The following is a 19,511-nucleotide window of genomic DNA, read 5'->3' on the forward strand; positions in this document are numbered from 1 at the left end:
TGCACTGAGGCTCCGAGTTCCCATGTGCCCATTCTGATTAAGCTGATTCATCTCTGTTAAACACCTCCCGGGTGGTTTGGTGTCATTTTCAGAAAATTACTGTGAGATGCTGAAAATATTCACTGGGAGAAGCCGTTTCCAAAAGAAAAAAAAAAAAAGAAAAATTCAAGCAAGACCCCAGATCACATCAAGGCCATAGAAAAGCTGCACACAGGCACAGGGCCACAGTATTTCTTGGCATCTCCCGGCACATCCACGGTGCATCTCTAATCATCAGCTCCACTCCTGCACAGCATCCTATGGAGGAAGGAGCAGCAGAGATCAGATGGCTTTGCTTCACTAGGAGGTACCTGCAAGGTGAGGAACCCAAGAATGAGACTGCAGCATGTGAAGCCTGCGGTCCCGTGAGAACATTCCCTGGGATGCAGTGGCCTGGGATGCAGTGGGAGCGGCTGACGTCGTGCCAGAAAATGTGTGTTGTGGTCCTCGCTCCATTGCCATGGCAACGAAGTGCAGAGCTCTGCTCTGACATCAGCAGCGAGGTCATCGGCATCTCGCCTCCTCCCTTTGGTGCTGCTTTCAGCAGGGCTCAAAGCTGTCCCGTGAGAAGGGGCTCGGGGACAATGACATGTGGTGGATGAGAGGGCAGCATGGGGCTGACCCTGGGATGTCTGAGCTGTGACAGCAATCCAGCGCTGGCATTCATCCCCTCTTTGCCTGAGGGTTGTCCCCGTGTGCCCCCTGCCCCATGGTCTATAGGGGGCAGGAGGCACCTGCTGCGTCCCAGCTGCTCCCGTGGATGCCTGGTGTCCTTTCACCAACACAAGCCTCTGCTTCCAGAGCTCATGTGAGAAAAATGAAGTTATTTTTGGCCATGTGTGAAAACGGCTTTAAACTGGCAAACCAAATGGAAAAAAACATGAAATTAGACCATGTTCCAGGACTCCTTAAAGGCCATGGTAATGGCAAACACATCTCCGGGGAGTTCATCAGCCCCGGCGCTGGGTGGAGAAGCTGGCTCAGGTCCTGCCGGCTGTGTGCAGCACTGCCCTGGTGAGCACCGGGAACAGCTCACAAGCAACTTCAAGGAAATGTCATGAGCTGGATGATATTTTCTTACTGAGACAGAGGAAGCAGAATGAGAAATCATGAGAAGGCAGAGCCAGAAATCATCCGTCTACGGTGATGTACATCGGGCAGGGTTGGGATCTGCTGCTGCCGGCTGCGGTATGGGGCAGCATGTCCCCACCTGTGCCACCAGCCCAGAAATGGAAGGAGCCAAAAGGACTTCCCCAAGATTACAAAGCCTTGAACAGAGCAGGGGCAACACCTGCTGTGCTCCTGCAAAGCTCCCCTTCTCCCACAGGCCCCTGCTCCCTGTGGGTCCCGGCAGCTCGTGCTGCTGCAGTGACATTTTGGTGCAAGCAAGCAGGTGCTGTGGCTAAAGCACAATTACTGCTCACATTCCCGGGAATGAAAGGCATTCTTTACTGCCATCTGCAGACACAGTGTTGGCACAAATTAAAATCTGTGACACTGAGGATGCCTGAGATTTCCCAGTGCTGCTGATTTTCCTTCATATTGGCAGCCCCGTAGGCAAACCTTTTGGGAACACTTCAGCAAAATTCCTTGACCTCTTTCCCAAAACGAGCTAAGGAAAATGATACAGTGGGAAGCACAGAGCCTGACTGGGAAAACCCAGCAGGACATGGGCACACACAGCCAGCATGAGTTGTCAGTGTGCCCTTCCTCTCCCGGCCCTCTGAAAGCAATACAATTGCATACAAAGCCTGACTCTGCTTGCTCTCTGCTCTCAAATATATTTCTCTAAAACCACAGCACGTGGGAAGCAAATAGAGCCCAAGGATGATGCTGAAGGCTGAGGTGCTTGCATGAAGTCCCTGAGCCAAAAAGAAAAGAAAACCAAAGCAGAAGCCTCAGCTGGATATCAGCCAGCACTGTTGCGTTCAGCCCCAGCATTGCTAGAATTTAGCTGTGCTTTCCTTGCAGCAACAGAACAGGCAGGCATTCCCCAGCAGCAGGGTCAGGGTGCATTTAAGGCAGCCCGGGCACTCACACATAGATGGACACTAAAGATGCACTGAAAGGTCTTCATTGCAGGGGAATTTAAGTCAAACTTGCCTCCCTATGCATTTTGATCCCTGTGCACAGCAGCATCACTTGCACGCTCGTGTGATGTGGGCTCTTGTTACCCAGCCAGTGTTATCTGAGTTGAGTTCACTTTGTGGTATACAGCTCTGCGGGGTCAAGAAAGGGATATGCACACTTATTATGTAGAATAATAAAATACAACTGAAAAGGCCCTTCAGCAGATGATGTTCTGGGATTCTAATTAAAGTGAAGTAAAACTCTGTAAACTCAAATGCCCTCAAGGGAACACTTAACTTTCTCCACTCTGGCACTTCTATAGCTCTTGAATTTGCATGTTCCTGGAGTTCTGTAATCCTTCAAGATCCTTAAGTGAAAGCAGATGCTTTTAACAACACGCTCATGGCCTGAGCAGAAGTCACCGCTGCTTTGTTCAAAGGTGTGAGAAGTAGGGAAACTTTTTTCTCTTTATATATATATATATATATGTATATACATATCAGTTATTTGCCTGGAAACACATCTATTTTATTTGCAAATTGGTAGAGCAGGAGGTCCTGCTTGGTGCTGCCAGCAAGGAAAACTGGCTGTCAGATGGTGCCACACAGCTATTGGAAATGGGCACAGAGCTGGCAAACAGCCGTGACCTCAGGGTAAACCTGTGCAAGCCTTGTCTTCCCTTGTCCGGAGGTAATGGAACCAAAGGTGCCCAGGAAGAAGGCAAGGCCAGGTCTGCTAAGCACCAGCCCCATGGCACCACCAGACCGATGAGCAGAATGAGTTCCCTGTTCCTTTCCTTTGCTGCCCTTCACTGTGACTCTCTAAGGTAAATAATTCAGTATTTCCCACTTGCATATGGAGCTTTTGGGACTGGGAGAGGGCAAGGGCGGCTTGGTGGAAAGAAAAACTCCTTGGTAGGGTTCCAAAAATAACCAGTTTGCTAGCAGGACAAAACTTCTGTTCTTCGTTTAATGACCGAGCTGGGAACAAACACTGATAGATAAAAAGGGATTAATTGTGTTTTTAATGAGCTCAACATTCCACTTGAAAAGAGCAATGCTTGCTGCGGACCACGTGGAAATGAAAATGTCCCATGTTCCTCCAGCATCATCCTGCAGGATGCAGTTCAAGGGAACTAGGGGAGGTGGAATAAAAGGGAAAGGTGCAGAAGAAAACTGCATTGGGCTGGTCCTGTGCCCAGCAAAGCCGAGTTAGGGAGGTATTGTAGCTAGACTAGATGCATCACATGCCTCCAATTAATCTGCTATCTAATAACCTAATGGGAAGCCAGTAATAAAGTCAGTATTATTTAAACAGTCCAAAGCTTTTGTGTCTCTCGTTCCTTTTGATAGCTGATAGATAATTGTGAGGGTTCCTGGTAGGATCAGAGGTGATGTTGCAAATTACAGACCTTCTGAACTTAGTGTCGACAGATAATGTGATCAACTGTTAACTGCAAACAAAAACAGAGGCTGGGGATGCACTGCAGTTTGGTATCCATGTGAACCACGTATTTGGGAGGCAGGCTCCAGCCCTGTCTATTGCTGGCAAACGTGAGGTGCTTCACCAGCTGCCACTGCAGGGAGCAGCAATTTGCTGCCAAGCATTCCCGTGCCCTTCTCCATGCTGCTGCTGTAATTTGCATCCAAACCATCTCTCTGCAGCAAGAAGCAAGATGAGAACGCATTTATCCAGGGCTTTACAACTGGGAAGAGCCTTCTCTGAGCCTGGCAGAAAATGCTGCTGATCTGCAGTTGCCACTGCAAGATGATGGCTGATTTGTCTGATCCAGCTGCATCTCAGTCACTAAAAATTGGGATTTTGGGACTGCGCTGTAATGGAGTGCAGGCAGCTGAAGCCCTACCTGGTGCATCTTTCCCAAAGCAGCAAATGTAGAGGTGATATTGGGGTACAAATTCCCTGAGCATGGGCTGCAGATAGCTGCTGTCACCTACTGCCACCAACGTGTGGGCAGTGTACAGCCTGCCCTCTTCAAGCAGCTTTCTCCCATCATCGTGCCTTCCTAATGCTCTCTCTCCCTTCCCCTTCTGCAGCGTTTTTGCTTGTTTATCTGTAATTCAAATCACGTGGATCAGGTTTCTTGGATGAAATCCCAGAGCTCTGCATGTGGCTCCTTGTGCTGACGTTAACCCAGATTTCTGGCCAAAGGAACAAGCCTGCTGCAAGAAGTCTGTGCCACGGGATCCCAGCAGCTACAAGCAGGGATTGTCCTCCTGGGGTGCAGCCACACGTAAATTCATGCCAGCGTGCTTTGACCATTGGCTCTAACCAATTCTTGGGACATTTTGTTGCCCCACAACTACACCTAGCAATACAAGAAAGGCAGCATCCATGCTGAAAAACCACGGGCACGCTGTGTGTGAAGCTGCTCGACAACAGAATCAGGAACGCATCCAAAGGAACGGGTTCAGGAAGGGTCGCCATGACATGCGCTGTGCAGCTGGGGATGCAACCTTCCCAAACACACAGACAATGACTAATCCTCCAAAAATATTTTGCCAGGTGTTTATTTCTCCAAGGCAGCTGCATTTGGTGTTTACTCATCGTGCAAAACCACCACGCCCGATCTGGTGATTGAAAGGACATTTCTCAGCCCAAGCAGGGAGCAAGCGATCGCTGCTGGAGGTATGGGAACGCCCAAGGCAAAAAGTTCAGCTCCTTGAACATCAGTTGGGTCCAGAAATCAGTTCAGGCCCGTCAGAGAAATCAGATGCAAACCTAAATTCTCTGCTACTGCTAAAGAATTTGGATTGATAGACCTTTCCCAGGCTAAGACCGCTCTTCTGGGCCTGCTCTCCCACCTGGATTAAGGTCAGTAGCACAGCTTCTGGGGATCCACAGTGATGCAGAGCAGGAATTGCAGTGCCAGAGCCAACCTGCAGGCACCAGGTGAGTTTAAGGTCAAGCAAGGCAAATAAATGGATCAATTAAAAATTCAGCTGTCACTGCAAAAGAGCCCTTGCCCATCCCATTGGGAGACCAATTTCCCTCTGTCCCATCAGCTCTGACTCTGCAGAAGCCTCTCATGGGGCCCTTTTGTTTGGCTTTTTGTGTTTCTTTCTTGAAAAATCCCATCAGTCGACCCTTAGGATCAGGTGAAGTTTGTCTGGCATCACCTTTGTCAAGTCAGCAGCTATGCTAATGGTGTCTTGGTCAAAATAAAGGATAACATTAGCAGCGTGAGGCTGGGACTGCAAATCTGGCAAGAAATTGCAATTTTCTTGGCGTTAAGAATAACTTTGATTTTCTGCTTTATTTCTTTTGGCTTGGAGCAAGGTGCTAATATTAATTTACTCTAAAATCCATTTGGCTCTATGCAGGAGAGGAAAGGAAAAAAATAAACTGTTTTCTCCCCCTTTGCTGATTACATTTTTTATTAATATTTAAGTGCCTGTAACTAAACAGGAGGCAGTTTGTTTCCAGCAGGGGAAAGAACCAGCATCCTGTAGCTATCAGCAGTGTCTGCTGGTCAGAGACTAAACATCATCCACCTGCTTTGTAGTCTCTTGACAGACCTCTTTCACCGAGCCCCAGACTCAGCAAACTATTTAAATATAGGTTTGACTGGAAACAGGAAGAGTTATGGAGTTAAAAAAAGGTTTGCATAGAGAAGGAAAACTTGGCTGAGGTCTCCAGAGCTGCATCAGACCTTCAGTGCTTCCTAGAGCAGGATAGGAAATCATGGGCTCGCAAAGGCAATTGCTGGGGGAGAGGCCTGTAGTTTATTACGGGTTAAAATATCTTGCTTCTCTCAAAGTTACAGGGCGAAGCAGAAGGTCACAATGTGCCAACAGCTTAAATATGTGTAATAAACAAGAGCATGTAAGGGATGAACTGCGTGGGGGATTTATTTGGTAACATAGCAAACCATTTGCTGAGGCACCTCTTACATCTTGTTTCCCATCCGCCCAGCACACCACTTGTCAAGAGCATGGTGTCAGGATTGCAGTGAATTAACCCAAAAGCAGCCCCTCCAAAGCCGTGGGAATATATCGTGTCGCAGGGGCCTGAACGCAGGGGTGAGCTGCAAAGTAAAAGTAGATGGAAAAAGCACTGCTTCCCATAATTCACAGATTCACCGATTTCCAAAGCCGGGAGGAGCTGTTAGTCCATCTCACCTGCTGTCCTGCTTATCACTGACGGCGCTGTGTCACCCTGAGAGAGGTTCCTTGTGGCTAGCTGCAGCATCTCTGCTACAAGGGCATTAACAGAATCTTTTTCCACAACTCCAACCCCAGCTTCTTGTGACTTAAAGCAGTGTAACAGGGAGCACATATGGCATCTTTGATTTGCAGCAAAACCATATGTCAGAATGTATTACGGAGAATTGCATTTGAGCCTGACCAGTATGTACCACTGACACAGAGACCAAAAGTCTGCTGTTTGTTTCTCGTTAGGACTTTGTCTGGAATTTGCGTTTGTAGACTATGCTGAAAGCTCTGTCTCCATTTTGGGGACAACACGAAGGTTTGCTGAGTGGTGGCTTGGCTCCTGTTCAGCAGAGCTTCAGCTTCATCAGCTCCAAACTTGGGAAAAATGCATTTTGAAGCCCTCTCCTCCTCAAAGGCTCTGGCAGACACGTGCTTGGATTCCTCTCAGTGTCATAGTCATCTGAACAGCATGGGATGAACTTATCTCCCAAGGAAACTGTTCAAAACGGACTTTTTTTTTTGCCCTTTCCAGGATAATCTGATTCCTGGCTCCTTAACCACTTAACTCCTCTCTTTCCTCTCTCTCTGGCAAAGGGGCAGCCCAGCACTGATCCTGCTGACAGCTCATTCCTTAAGGACACCCTTCATGGACCTGCTCCATCCCCACTCCCTGCTTGCAAAGGGGTTGAGCCCCAGCAAGCCACAGGGTTAACTTCGGATGGCCTGGGCATTGCAGTCCTTTCATCTTGCATTCCAGGAGGCTGGGACTGTATCAGTGAGAGACCAGTTGTGCATTTCAGAATGCTGCGAATGACAAGCTGCGCTGCAGGGCTCTTCCTGAAGTCTGCAGCATCCTCTGGCGGAGCCACAAGGAACGGATTGCTGCCCAGAGGAGAGGTGCAGTGAGGTTTCATCTTGCATTGCCAGGGCAGGGTTTGGGGCTTCTCAAAATGTGCCCCAGCGTAAGCCATCCTCAAGCACAGCTTTTACAACAGGTCTTCTTTGGAAGAGCTGTAAGAACAGATGTTTTCTGGGAGGTTTTACGCAAGCCCAAGGTTCCAGGAATCACTTTGCATGACCACTCCAGCAGTTCTCCCTGTGTCAGGAGCCTGTTTCCCTTTGTGTGCTTACTCTTGGGTACAGGAGCTTTCCTGTGGGCTTCAGAGAGGAAGGAACAGGTCAGCAATTAGCCTGGGATTTGGAGCATTGCATTTCCATTCCTCACTTTTCTTATCAAAGACCTCGGTGCCCAAAAGCAGGACTGGCATTCACAGTGGAGTGACATGGCTGGCAGAAAATCTTGGGTCAGATCTGGTTCCCAATGTTTCCTTTTTTCCTGGTCTTATTCACCATGATCAAAGCCCAAGGCGTTCACACCCAGGCAAAGGAAATAGATAAAATCTGGCTTCCCAGGCTGCGGCTCTCTTCTGGACTTTGCAGTATTCTGGCTGAGAGGATGACATGAGTTGTGTCCTGCTGTATTGCAGCACCCCTGCATTGAGATCAGTCATTCCATGCACAGGGCACTCAGGTTCAGCACGTTCCTCAGCCTGAGAGGATTCAGACACCTCCCTCCCAACTCTCAGATGGTTTCATCCCTCCTGTTGAAATGCTCAGAAAAGAGTTCCTGATTTAGAGGGAGAGCAAATAAGCCACTTGCCCTCCCTCTTTTCCTCCAGAAATTAGGATACTTCTTAGAGATGAGGGAGACAGGGCTTGATATTCTGCCCTAAGAAGCCATGCAGTAACTCATGAACAACACTCAAAGTGCATCTGAGCACCCAGGACATGTGGAGAGCCAAGTTCCTCTTCTCTGACCTCAGAAATACACTACTGGCAGCAGGAAATCCAGCCTGCCCTGCTTCCTGAAGGCCCTCAGTATGCAAAAGCAATGTTTGGTGCAGTCCTCCAAAGGGGACCCACAAGGATTGACATGCAGCATGACCCCGTACAACAGCGCTGCCAACTCTTTGCAGCAATTCACTCAAGTCTTGTGAAAGCAAGACTAAATTGGACAGGAGTCTGGCACTTCATCTTCCCTCCCAACTCCTCTGGGTGAGAACTGTTGAACAGACCAGGTTTCAGATAAAGTAAAAGCAAACACCATTCCCCTGTGCTAAGATATAGGAATATTATCCTGACATTTTAGCATGGATCACTCATATTGCTGCTCATTCTTTCTGCTCCGAGAGCTGTATCTTGACAATAGAAACATTCTCCGAATACAAACAAAATAATCAGCGATGAAAACCAAATTCGCAGTGGAAGCGCACGCTCCTCAGTGGGAAATCCATCAGACAGCACTTGCCTCTTGGCCTATACAAGCCTAAGTCAGTTGAATTTCCCCCGGTTATTTTTATTCTAAATATTTTTATTCTCTCTTTCCGACAGTAGTCTTGTTGCCACATAACTGTGAATGTTTTCTAATATTTGGCCAGTAGCCTGCTAATTACAGGATCCAGGTTCAAATTTGTGTAATAGAAGCACAGAAAATAAAGGCAAACAGCATGATAAGTCCCAGTGATGCTGGCCTCATAGCAAGATCATAAATTGCAGAATTTGTTTTACTTCTAGGAATTACAATCACCGTCCAACATTCTTGCAAGCTAAAGATTAAAACTTCCACTTGAGCTAACTTAATAGTTTCCACAAGGAATTTATCTGCGATTTGTACTGGGAAAAAGACCTGTGTGTTTTAAGTAGTTGGCAGCCCACAGAGTGAACCTGTCACATCCATCAGCTGTTTAAAATCAATTCACATGATAAAAGACAGCTTGTGGAGTGCCTTTCCAGCTAACCACGTTGGGTTACGGACAAGAAGCAGTCTTGTGCTGCAGGAACAGTGGCTGCAGAAGATGTAAGTCCCCGCTGAAGAGCAGGTTTACCCCACAAAACGTCCTTAAATTGGACGTACAGTCACTATAAATCTAATCACTAGATGTAATCAACCAGTATCCATACTGGGAGATGTGGAGGGCTGGATCTAGCTGTTGGAGAAAGCTACATCATGAGATAAGACATTTATTGATCCTGAGGAACAACAATGTGAGGAGCCATTGGCAACATGAGCAATTTAACTACAACTTATTTGAGATTTCTGAGTAAAAACAGAAATTCTTAGGGCACAGAACTACTTGACAAAGACACATTAACTTGGCATCTTCTGCAGCCCATCTAAGGCTGTGTTCTCTATAACTCAATGAGATGCATAGATGGGTCCTCCAGCCCTGCTGGTGCCCAGACAGCATCAGGCAACCCAGTGCCCTTTGCAAGCCCTTGGGCCATTTCAAAATCAACCACAAAGACCATTCTCTTAGGCACCAGTTTTCAGTTTCAGGTGGTTTCTCTGTGTAATGGTTCTGGCACTAACAGATTTCAATGGCAGATGCAAGTCTTTGGGATGTATTTTGAGCAAGAACCGTGAAATACTTCATTTTGCAGATAGGAAAACAGACTGGTTTTAAGTCAACTGGATGTTTTTCTCTGTGTTTTGAAAGGAGTTGAGCAAAAGCTTCTTACATTTATGCATTTTTTCAACCAGCTCTTCCTAGAGAAGACATATATGAATTGTTAGAAAAACAAAGTCCCCACAGAAGCTGTTAATTTTATTGTCATCCAGCCTGGCAATGCAGAGAGACAGTAAAGCCCCAGACACAGGCAAACAAAGTCCTGGCTTCCAGCTTGGATCTGTTTGCAGAACTGAGGCCCTGCAACCCGATCTTCTGCAAGATATCAGCAAATCCAGCTTGCTTTCTCATGGGAAAAAAAAAAGCGTTTTCACACAACTTGCACAAATGCACTGTGCTGAGATCTGAGGTTTTCTTTTTGAGGGTCAGAAAACATCTTACAGCTGTGCATTTCCTCACCTCCCTCTTGTCTCCCCCTAGCAAGAGAAATCATCTACATGCCTCTCGTGAAGGCAGCCTGGCTGCGGAACAACAAAAACCCCTCTCTGGGTAACATCATGGCTGCAGGCAAGCGGCTCTGGACATGGGACAGGGCTGGCCTGGGGGCTGCGGGCACGCAGGAGGGCCGCCATGCCTCTCCTCAGTGGGCAGCTGAGCCTGCAGCACGGGTTCTTCACCCAGAAAGCCTGGCTTGGTTTTGTTTTTGTTATTCTTCCAAGCTTTCCTCTCCCCGCCCAGCAGCCCTTTCCCTCACAAATCCAAAAACGGGCCTCGAAAGCGAGCAGTAGCGGGCAAACCCCCGCGCCCAAGATGGCCGCCCGCTCCTGACATGCCGCTTCCCTCACTCAAGATGGCGGAAAGGCTGAGCGGCTGCGGGGACGAAGCCGAGGGCGGCCATGTTGCTTTCGGGCAGGCGGGCAGGACCATTGCGGCGAAACAGCGGGGGAAAGGTGGTTTCTCCCAGAGGCGGTGCGAAAGGAGCGCGGCAGCCGCGACCCTCGCGTGGGGCACGGTAGGGTAAGGGCTGCGGCGAGCCAGGCCGGGACCGAGGGGTCGGTGAGGGCAATTGGACGCGCGGCCCGCCGGGGATTGCCGCGAGGGAGGGCCCAGAGCTGGCTGGGCCGCGGGCCGGGCTCGACGCCTCGTGAGGGAGCGTGGCGGAGGCGAGGCCTGGGCGCCGCGGCGAAGCTTGATGTGTCCTGAGGTGTCCCAGCCCTACGGCCTGGGTGGGTGGCCTCGATTTTCTCACAGAAAGAGCGATTTGAATTGATTTCTGGCTGTGACAGGTGTGGTGTGGGTGTTGTCGCTGCTCTGACAGCTTGCTAGGCCTGGTGTGGGAATTTGTGTGAATAAACTTGATTTTCCAGGTGGTTAATGCAGGTGAGTAATTCCAGCACTTATTTATGCCCTCTTCATGTTCTTTTTCACTTACGGTAGTTAATTATCTTCCTGTCATTCACATTTTATCATCACAGTCACTCTCAAAATGCTATCTGACTTGATGGGGAATTGGGGGGGGAAGACAAAAAGTCTACCCACCTTCATCTTACTCGGGAAAGTTTTAGCCAAGGCATCCAGGAGTAAACCTATGCTCTCATGCTGTACCAGCACTTCACAGAGGTATTTGGACAGCTTCTGCAAAGAGCAGCTGGTCAAAGGAGGTCTCATTTTCTTCTGTCAGTAGGTAAAGGGGTTCCTATATGCAAGCAGCTGTCAAGATTGTAAAGGATCCCTCCCTGGCAAGATAAGTTAGGGAATAAGTTTCTCTTCACTTCCCTAATTAGAAATTTAGAATTCCATTTAAAAGACTTGGGGAGGCTCAAGCAACTGAAGATTATGTGTACTTTGCAAAAAACAGAGCATGAAATAAATTGAGTGGCATGCTTATCGAAAATTGTGCCTTTAGACCTTTCCTGTATTCTTTTTCCCCAGACAGATGGGGATGCTGTTACTGTCTTCACTTCTGATGAGCAGTACAGTATCACATCAGTTAAGGCCCTGGCCCATAAAAATCTCCAAGTAGAGGTAAACAGTAAAAGCCAAGAAACAATTCTGTTTTAGAAACATTTACTGTTGCTCTTACTGGCGCAGTTTTCCTTTAATTTCATTTAATTCATAAAGAAGTTATGAATTTAATTAGGGAAATACTGTTGAATGCATCATTGTAGCATTAAAAAGAAGAGGGGCACAGAACAAAACACTGATCTCTTCTTGTGGATTAGAAGCCGTTACTAGGCTTTGGTTTTGAAAACAGCTGGACTTATTCCAACGGCATTATTAGGTACTGTGATTAAAGAGAAATATGCTTTGGCTTTTGCAGTGGTTCTTCTAGTCTAATTTTCTGGAAGTCTTGCATCCATCCAAACTCTTTGAGTCCCCGGAAGTCAGTGTCTGAAGCTAGCAACTTGCTGCCTGATCTCAGAAGTAGCTCCAAAGCAGTATGATATTCATTAGGGCTGTTAGCTTCTTTTGCCTCCTCATTTTTGCTGCTGGTTTTGTGAGCCAGGAGCAGTTTTGTGTTCTGCCACTCTGCAGGGTTAAGGTTACATACATAAGGCATATAAGTTCTGCAGGAAAGACAAGTGCCAATTGTTCTGAGATTTGGGCTGGCTAAAGCAAAAGGGATTGGGGAAGCTTGCTTTAGTGATGTGGCTAGGAGCCAAAGTTAGGATTATGAATACTGAGATGTCTTGTGTTCATATGTGGAGGGACCAGATTAAGCCTCGCATTAATAATTGTGTTACCATTATTTTTTCTATTTGATTGCTGGCTGTTATTTCAAGTCAACATTAACTCAAAATGCATAAAATGCATCTCTCCCTTTGATTAAATAAGGGAATGATTTACCACAGTTCTGTCACCCTTGTTCTTATTGCTTTGGGTGGGAATGCCTCATAAATATTCACTTGTCAATAAGCTTTAATGACATATAAACAGTAGAGGCTTTCTTACCACACAAAGGAAAGCATCATGTTTAAAAACTCTCTACTGACAAGTTTTCAGGAAAAGAAAAAATAATAAGAAAGCAACTTAGACAGTGTTTCAATACAGTTGCAGTGACATTCTAATCTCATCTCATGAAAGTAAAATGTGAGAAAACAAATTATTCAACACTGCTTGAGAAAATTCAAGTTAAGTTTCCTGTCCAAGCAGTAACAAAAAGCAGTCTCGTTTTCTTCTGAAGAAGCAAAAAGGTGAGAATTGATTTATTTGTGGTATTTTTTTCATTAGAAAGACATTTCAGTGAACAGTTCCCAGGCTGATTTAATCTAGAACCAGATGAACTGACGAGATCATGTTGGAACAAACCTCTCTGTTTGGCTCTGTATCAGATCTAAGTGTTAGCTGAGTTCACATGTGAGCTTGTACTAAGAATTTATCTCAGATGGGGATCTTAAAAAGGAGGAGGAGAAAATTAGCACATGCTCTGCTCATTGATTTCCTTAAGCTTTACTGATCACTGAGCTTCTCAGTACTGTCAGCTCTGCTCAGACGTGAGGAATGATGTGCTGGAAAACACTGAGAAGGGCAAGTCAGGGAACAGATTAGATGGTAGTTCTTGTGACTTTGTGGACTAAGTATAGGCATTAGCCTCTGGATCTGCATTTCTTCCTGCAGCTTGCAAGCACTCCTTGTTCCTTTTGCAGGGTAAATATTTAGTAGTAGCAATAGTATTTCAGCAGGTTGTAAAAATCGTGGTCAACACAGGGTGCAAAACAGTGCTGAATGCATTCACTAAGACTGTCCTCACTGTTCAGCATTCATAAGACAGAGAAAGTGTTAATTAGATGTTTGGAGGAATCTCGATCGAAGTAGTCCTTTTCTGATACAATTTAGTTGATGCTATGTTGTGCATCCCTCCACAACTTCCAGTTTCAGTGGTCTCTTTCAGCACCTGTTTTGTCTTCACTCATTCTTTTGGCTGCTTCTCCAAAGTATTTGTCTTTTAATAATGTCTGTTTGTTTTCTTTGAGTAAACATCTTTGAACTGGCAGACAGGAGAGGTGGGAAGTTCTGCAGCAGCTGAGCAGGAAGGCTGAGATCCCAAGCAGTCCCACTCATTTGGGTGGGATTTCTCAACAAAAGCTCATAGGAGGGAGGACTCAGGATCAAACTCCTGAGACAGATATTGAGGTATTACAGACATTTAGTGTCTAGTAGAAATCCCCCTTGTTTCCTTGAACGTTACAATACACGTTCTTGTGACTCTTAATGGCACCTGAAACCTGTAAATGCAGTTCTTAAACTGTTATTTGGGATGTCACAAGTTACGAAGCACGCCTTTCAGATTAGAAGATGATTATCCTCTGCAGTGCTTGCTGCAGCTTGTAATAGGAAGAGTGTTCTCAAAGCTATCTCTTAAGCTTGCTATTCAAAGCTGTTCTCTCTAGGCTTTGTACTGTATTCAGCTTCCTAGTGCTGTATGTTGAAGACACATTTGTCTTCTTAATCAGACAGCTTATATCTGCCAGGGATGTATTTAATGTAATGTCAAACATAATTCAGATGAGGAGTGAAAGCAAGCGCAGCAAGCCAACCCTAAGCAGAGTCTTTCAGCAATAGCAAGCTACTTTGTCTGTTTATTTTGGCCTAAGGTTCTTCCCTTGGTGACAGATCTGTTGCAAATGTGCTAAATAACAGGCATTTAGAAACTCTGTTGTATCAGGAATATAAGCTTAGAATATCAGATTGTATCAGATCACATATTATAGGAGCAGCTAAAGGTTTCAGTCCGGGTGTCAGCAACGTTGCTGTGCTTTATGGGCAAGGGTAAATGAGACTTCTTGTTCCAGAGTTATAGGTGTCGTATAATGGTTGAGATAGGAAAGCCACAGTGCTCTCAGGCATGTGGTTTACTGTAATGATGCGTGGCATCTGTCCCTTGAGCTGATGGGAAAGTGCAAATTGTTCTTTGCGAAATCATCAAGATGTCAGAAAACTTCTGACCTCGCTGTTTGATGACAGAGAAGGAGCAGGCTGTTTGGAAATATTTTCCAAATAAAATACTGCTGCCTCCTCAGAGGAAAAAGAAAAGTATACATTTCCAGATACATCATTTGTCCCTGTACGTTTTCTGCATTTCTTTAAGTGCCTGAGTACAATATAAGCTTTCTAATTCTCGTTTTTAACCACCAGGTCTGATTGCTTATGTGGAGGGGAGCGAAACAGAAACAAAATTGATTGAGGTCCAGAGATTTCTGCCCTGCTTTGGACGAGGAGCTGCCTGTCACAGTGAGTAGAGCCTGGTGTGAGGTTGCCAAAACACAGGCTTTGCTTTAACACCAGCCTGGAAACAACTGGAAGTGACCTGCTATACTTTGATTCCCCCATTGATACAACAGACATGGGGAAGGTTGCTTATTTTTACTGTGAATTGCTGTGACCTCTGATGTTGAAAAGTGCTTATATGAAGTGTCACGTTATTATGTTACTCGCATTTTGTTACTGTTACCATCTGCACTCCAGAATATTGGCTCTGAAGGATTATCCTAGAGAGTAAATCTTCATCTGTGACCACAATAAACCATAATCTGTGTTTGCTGATGACAGTTGCGCTGACAGAAGTAACCTTGAGGCCTTTAGTACATCTTGTAAATTGGGAATTGGGACACAGCACTCCACTGAGCTTTTTACGTAAGTGACTAATATTGTATGTGAATGAAGAGGTAATTCGTGGAAGAACAAGCATTCAAACATCTGTCTCTTTTTCTGGCAGGATGGAGAAGAAGAAAATTCTAATGAAGTCCAAGGTTGCAGCTCCTAATCTCCTGAGGGCACTGCATTCTCTGTACCAGTTTGGTCATCTCTGTGATGTGACAGTGCACACGCAACATCTAGGAATTCAAGAGGAGTTTCTGGTTCACAAAGCTGTCTTGGCAGCTTCCAGCAACTATTTTAAGGGGCTTTTCCTGCATGATGAGATGCTGGACACCAAGAATTGCACAGTGACTCTGCAAGACATTTACACAGAAGAGTTCACCTCCTTTCTGGAATTCGTCTATACTGCAGAAGTGGAGATTGAAGCAGGAAAACTGCAGCGAATGAAAGAAATAGCAGAAAGGCTTGAGTGCAAGGACTTGCTTGACATTTGTGAAGAAGTGAGAGCAGAGGGAAAGAAGGGTTTAGATTTGAGCCTCCATCTGAAAGATCAGCTGTGTGAAAATGGTGTGCCACAGTGGCCTCGCATCCAGCAAGAGGAAGACTGCAAACTGAGTAGCTGTTCCCAAGTGGTGGCAGTACCCATGCAGAGGAAGCTCTGGGAGAGGCAAAAGCGTAACAAGTTGCTGGCTGGCTGTGAACTCATTGAAGGCCAACCAGCAAATCCAGAGCAAGAGGGCACTGCTTTTCCACAAGAAAAATCTAGGACAGCAAAGCTGCCTAAATGTGACAGAACAGATAACAGAGGCAGACTTGGCATGGATGTCATTGGTCTGGAGCAGAGGAATGCTCACTCTCCCGTGAGTCAGACTGGGTCAAAGGAAGCCTGTGTAGTAGTTAGGGATATGCTGTCTGAGCAGTGGGAAGGTGGAAACAGTTTGATTTCTGATCTTAGCAGTAAAACCAAACGTAAGAGATCACTGCAGCGTGTGGCAGAAGTCTTGCCAGAGATTGCATGTGAGAAGTGCAGTGAATCATTCCATGTTATCAAGCAGTACCAGATGCACATGGAGCTCAAGCATGGTGTTAATCTGTCTGTCAAGTACAGCTGTAACATGTGCGAGCAGCTCTTCTCCAGCCACCAGAACCTGAGGCAGCATTGCCTCACTGTTCATAGCGCTGAACGGGGCTTCTCTTGCATGTTTTGTGACAAGAGGTTCAAGCATCAGAAGGACAGAAATGATCATATCCAGAGGGTGCACGAGAAGCAGAGAGACCCACAGGCGTGCCCGTACTGCGACAAGCTCATCAGCTCCAAGTGTGGCCTGACGGTCCACATCCGAACACACACGGGAGAGAAACCTTATAAATGCGAGCGCTGCCCTGCCAGCTTTGCTCAGAGGTCTGCTTACAAGACTCATGTGAGGTACAGCATTCTGTGTTTGTGTGTATGAGCTCTCGCTTGTTTGTGAGCAGCAGGGTGGAAGCATTTCTGAAGTCCTAAAAGCTTCACTTGGAGAATTCCTTGGGCTTGATCTGACGGGTGTTGAAATCTGTACAGATTTTTTTCAGGTTACTTCATCAAATTCTGAGTCTGGATTGAGGTTTCCCAAACTGGGAATTCAGGCAAGCATTTCCTGTTGAATCAAAGAGGTCTTGTGCAGAAGCCTCAGATTTTGATATTAAAATTGGAATCCCAAAAGAATCGGCATCTGTTTAAAACGCATGTGAAAATATCTTTCCTCTTTCTTGAAATATACATCAGTGCTTTCCTGATTCTTAATAATATATCCAATAAGTGCTGATACTAATAATTCACTCCAAAGAAAGATTTAGAGTGCTAAATTATATAAAAATACCATCAAGTCAATTAAAAATGTGGTGAAATGGAGAAAGCAGGGAAAGGGCAGTAGCTACACCGGGTAACTGCAGACATATAAAATACTGGAAGTTGTTCTGTGTTGTTCTTCTGCATTTCTGCTCTGTGCTTTTCAGAGCACATCCAGTTGGCACTGTGCTTTATATTTTGGATTATGTTTAGTACTGAGGGTAATGCAGATTGTGTGCATTAATCTCTGAGAAGAAAAATGTTGTGTTTAAACATATTAGCATTTTAGCCATAGGCTAGAATTGGTAGACTCTTTCATTGTGGGCACGCTTTCTGCTAACTCGTGTTGAATCATGATTGCAGGGAAACTGGCCATAGGGCCTGCTCTTCTCCAAGGCAGGAGGGCTGTTAGAACCTGGGCTTGTTATTTATTGGTTTTTAATAATCAAAGGTCCATCAGGAGGACGTTGAGCTGTGTTTGAGTAAGAAAATGCATCTGTTAATTCTCACGTTTCTGTGTTTGTAAGCCAAGTCCATAAGGGGCCTGTAAAAGCTATTCAGTGCATTCACGTGCTTTAAGTTTCTCTCTGCTGTACTGATGTTATTTCTGGCAGATGTGTGTCTGATTTGCTTTTAAAACCTTTGCAGTTCATTTTCCACACCCTGACTAGCGATAAGGAGAATTAACAGTTGCAATAGATGACTTGCAAGGGGCTCTGTTTTGTTTTTCTTATATTTAATCTGTATTTTCCTTGGTTTGAGTCCTTCATTTCTTACACTGTCCACTGTTGTTTTGGAGGAAAATATACAGTCCATGTTTTGGTTGTAGCCAGGTGACAAATATGTATACTTCAGAGACTGTTCTTGATGGGCTCAGATATTTTAGTTTTCTTTAACTGCCTGGTCTAGCTCCATGCAAAATTCCCATTTGGCACTCTAATTATGCTGTGTGTTCTCTAAATGGTGTGAAGAACAGCTAAAAGGAAACAGCTCCTCTAAGATAAACATGCCTGAACTGAAGTAGTTGAACCTATTAAAGTTGTTCCCCATGTTTGTTTGTTTTAACAGAAAAGTCCATGAATCTGGGCGAGAGAGGAAACTTATGCCAGTCTACTGGATGGTAATTCCACCTACTCACAGACCAAATGCAGCAAGCTGTGACAAAGATGGTGATAGGGAGATATGGGATGGGATGCCAGAGGCTGTGCTAGAAAAGGATGCAATGCACAAAGAGTCTGCAAGTCGGGAGGAAGAGCCTGCAAGGCCAGCTGTTACACAGGCAGACTGTAGTGAACTGCAAGAAGAACAGAAGGAGAAACATACGGAAGCTCAAAGAGGAATGGAAACGCTGAGTGAAGAAGGGAATGAAGCTGAAGGTGGGAAGAGTGTGAAGGGAGAGGAAGAGGGAGATTATGAAGCAGAGTATTCAGATGTCGAAGCTACTAGAGATAACGATGAAGCCTTTACTGAGGAAGATGATGTGGATGATGAGTGCTCCAATGAAAAAGGTGCTGAAGAACGTGTATCAGCTGAAGAATTTAAAATAAAGAAGGTAAATAAAAGTGAGGCGAATAAGAAATCGGCCTATGTAATAAGATGCAATGAGTGTAACGAGCAGTTTGTTTCCCGGAAAAAGTATGTGGATCACTGCAGAGATATCCATCAGTGCTTGCCTGGTAAAGTCTACCAGTGTGACATCTGCAGCAAGTCATTTGCTAGTTACAACAGCTGGAAGGAGCACCGAGCATGCGTCCACACTGACGAAAGGCAGTTTGCCTGCAGCCTTTGCAGTGCTACTTTTAAAAGAAAGAGAGATGTGAGGACGCATTATGTGCGGAAGCACGAAGGCAGAGTGAAACGCCCTCTCTGCTCTGTCTGCGGGAAGATCCTCAGCTCCCAAACAGCGTTAGTGTTTCACATGCGGACGCATACAGGAGAAAAACCTTATGAATGTGGCATTTGTCATTCCAAATTTGCTCAGCCATCACAGCTTAAGATCCATACCAGGTCAGTTTATGGTGCTGCTTCTCCCATTATCGTTTCCCGCATGCCTCATGTACTTCAGCAATTCTTTTTCCTCTCATCTCCCAGTTCTGAGTCATTCTCCCTTGGTGTCTTTATGACAGCAGTGCTGGGATATGATGTGATACGTGGTATCTGTGATTAATTCTTCTGTGTAAAGGCTTTGTCTGCAGCTGGCCATTGCATAAATTTTGGTCGGGATTTTGAAACAGGTGCTCTGTCCAAACTTACAAGCAAATCTAGTCATTTGAAACAGACTTCAAGTCAGTCACTGAGTTGGGGTCTGGATCCCTGGAGTGCATGTGTGGGGCTGTGGCTGAGCTGCAGGCCAGTGCTGTTCTGATGTAGGTTAGGCAGAGGCTGAGCAGTGCTGCT

General features: G+C 45.8%; 1 protein-coding gene across 5 annotated transcripts in view; it reads left to right on the forward strand.

Moving 5' to 3' along the window:
* The first annotated feature begins 9,635 nt into the window (after nucleotides 1-9,635).
* GZF1 (GDNF inducible zinc finger protein 1) overlaps nucleotides 9,636-19,511 on the forward strand; it is a 75,119-nt gene continuing 65,243 nt past the window's right edge. Inside the window, exons 1-4 of one of the 5 annotated variants that reach the window (XM_048934827.1) lie at nucleotides 9,636-10,705; nucleotides 14,825-14,920; nucleotides 15,405-16,712; nucleotides 18,183-19,121. In XM_048934827.1, the coding sequence (XP_048790784.1) occupies nucleotides 15,406-16,712; nucleotides 18,183-19,121 (2,246 nt within the window). In that variant the 5' untranslated portion in view covers nucleotides 9,636-10,705; nucleotides 14,825-14,920; nucleotide 15,405. The other 4 variants (XM_048934831.1, XM_048934826.1, XM_048934832.1 and 1 more) reach the window with 4 other exon arrangements.

Source organism: Lagopus muta, chromosome 2 (assembly GCF_023343835.1).
Source record: "Lagopus muta isolate bLagMut1 chromosome 2, bLagMut1 primary, whole genome shotgun sequence".
Lineage (NCBI taxonomy): Eukaryota > Metazoa > Chordata > Aves > Galliformes > Phasianidae > Lagopus > Lagopus muta.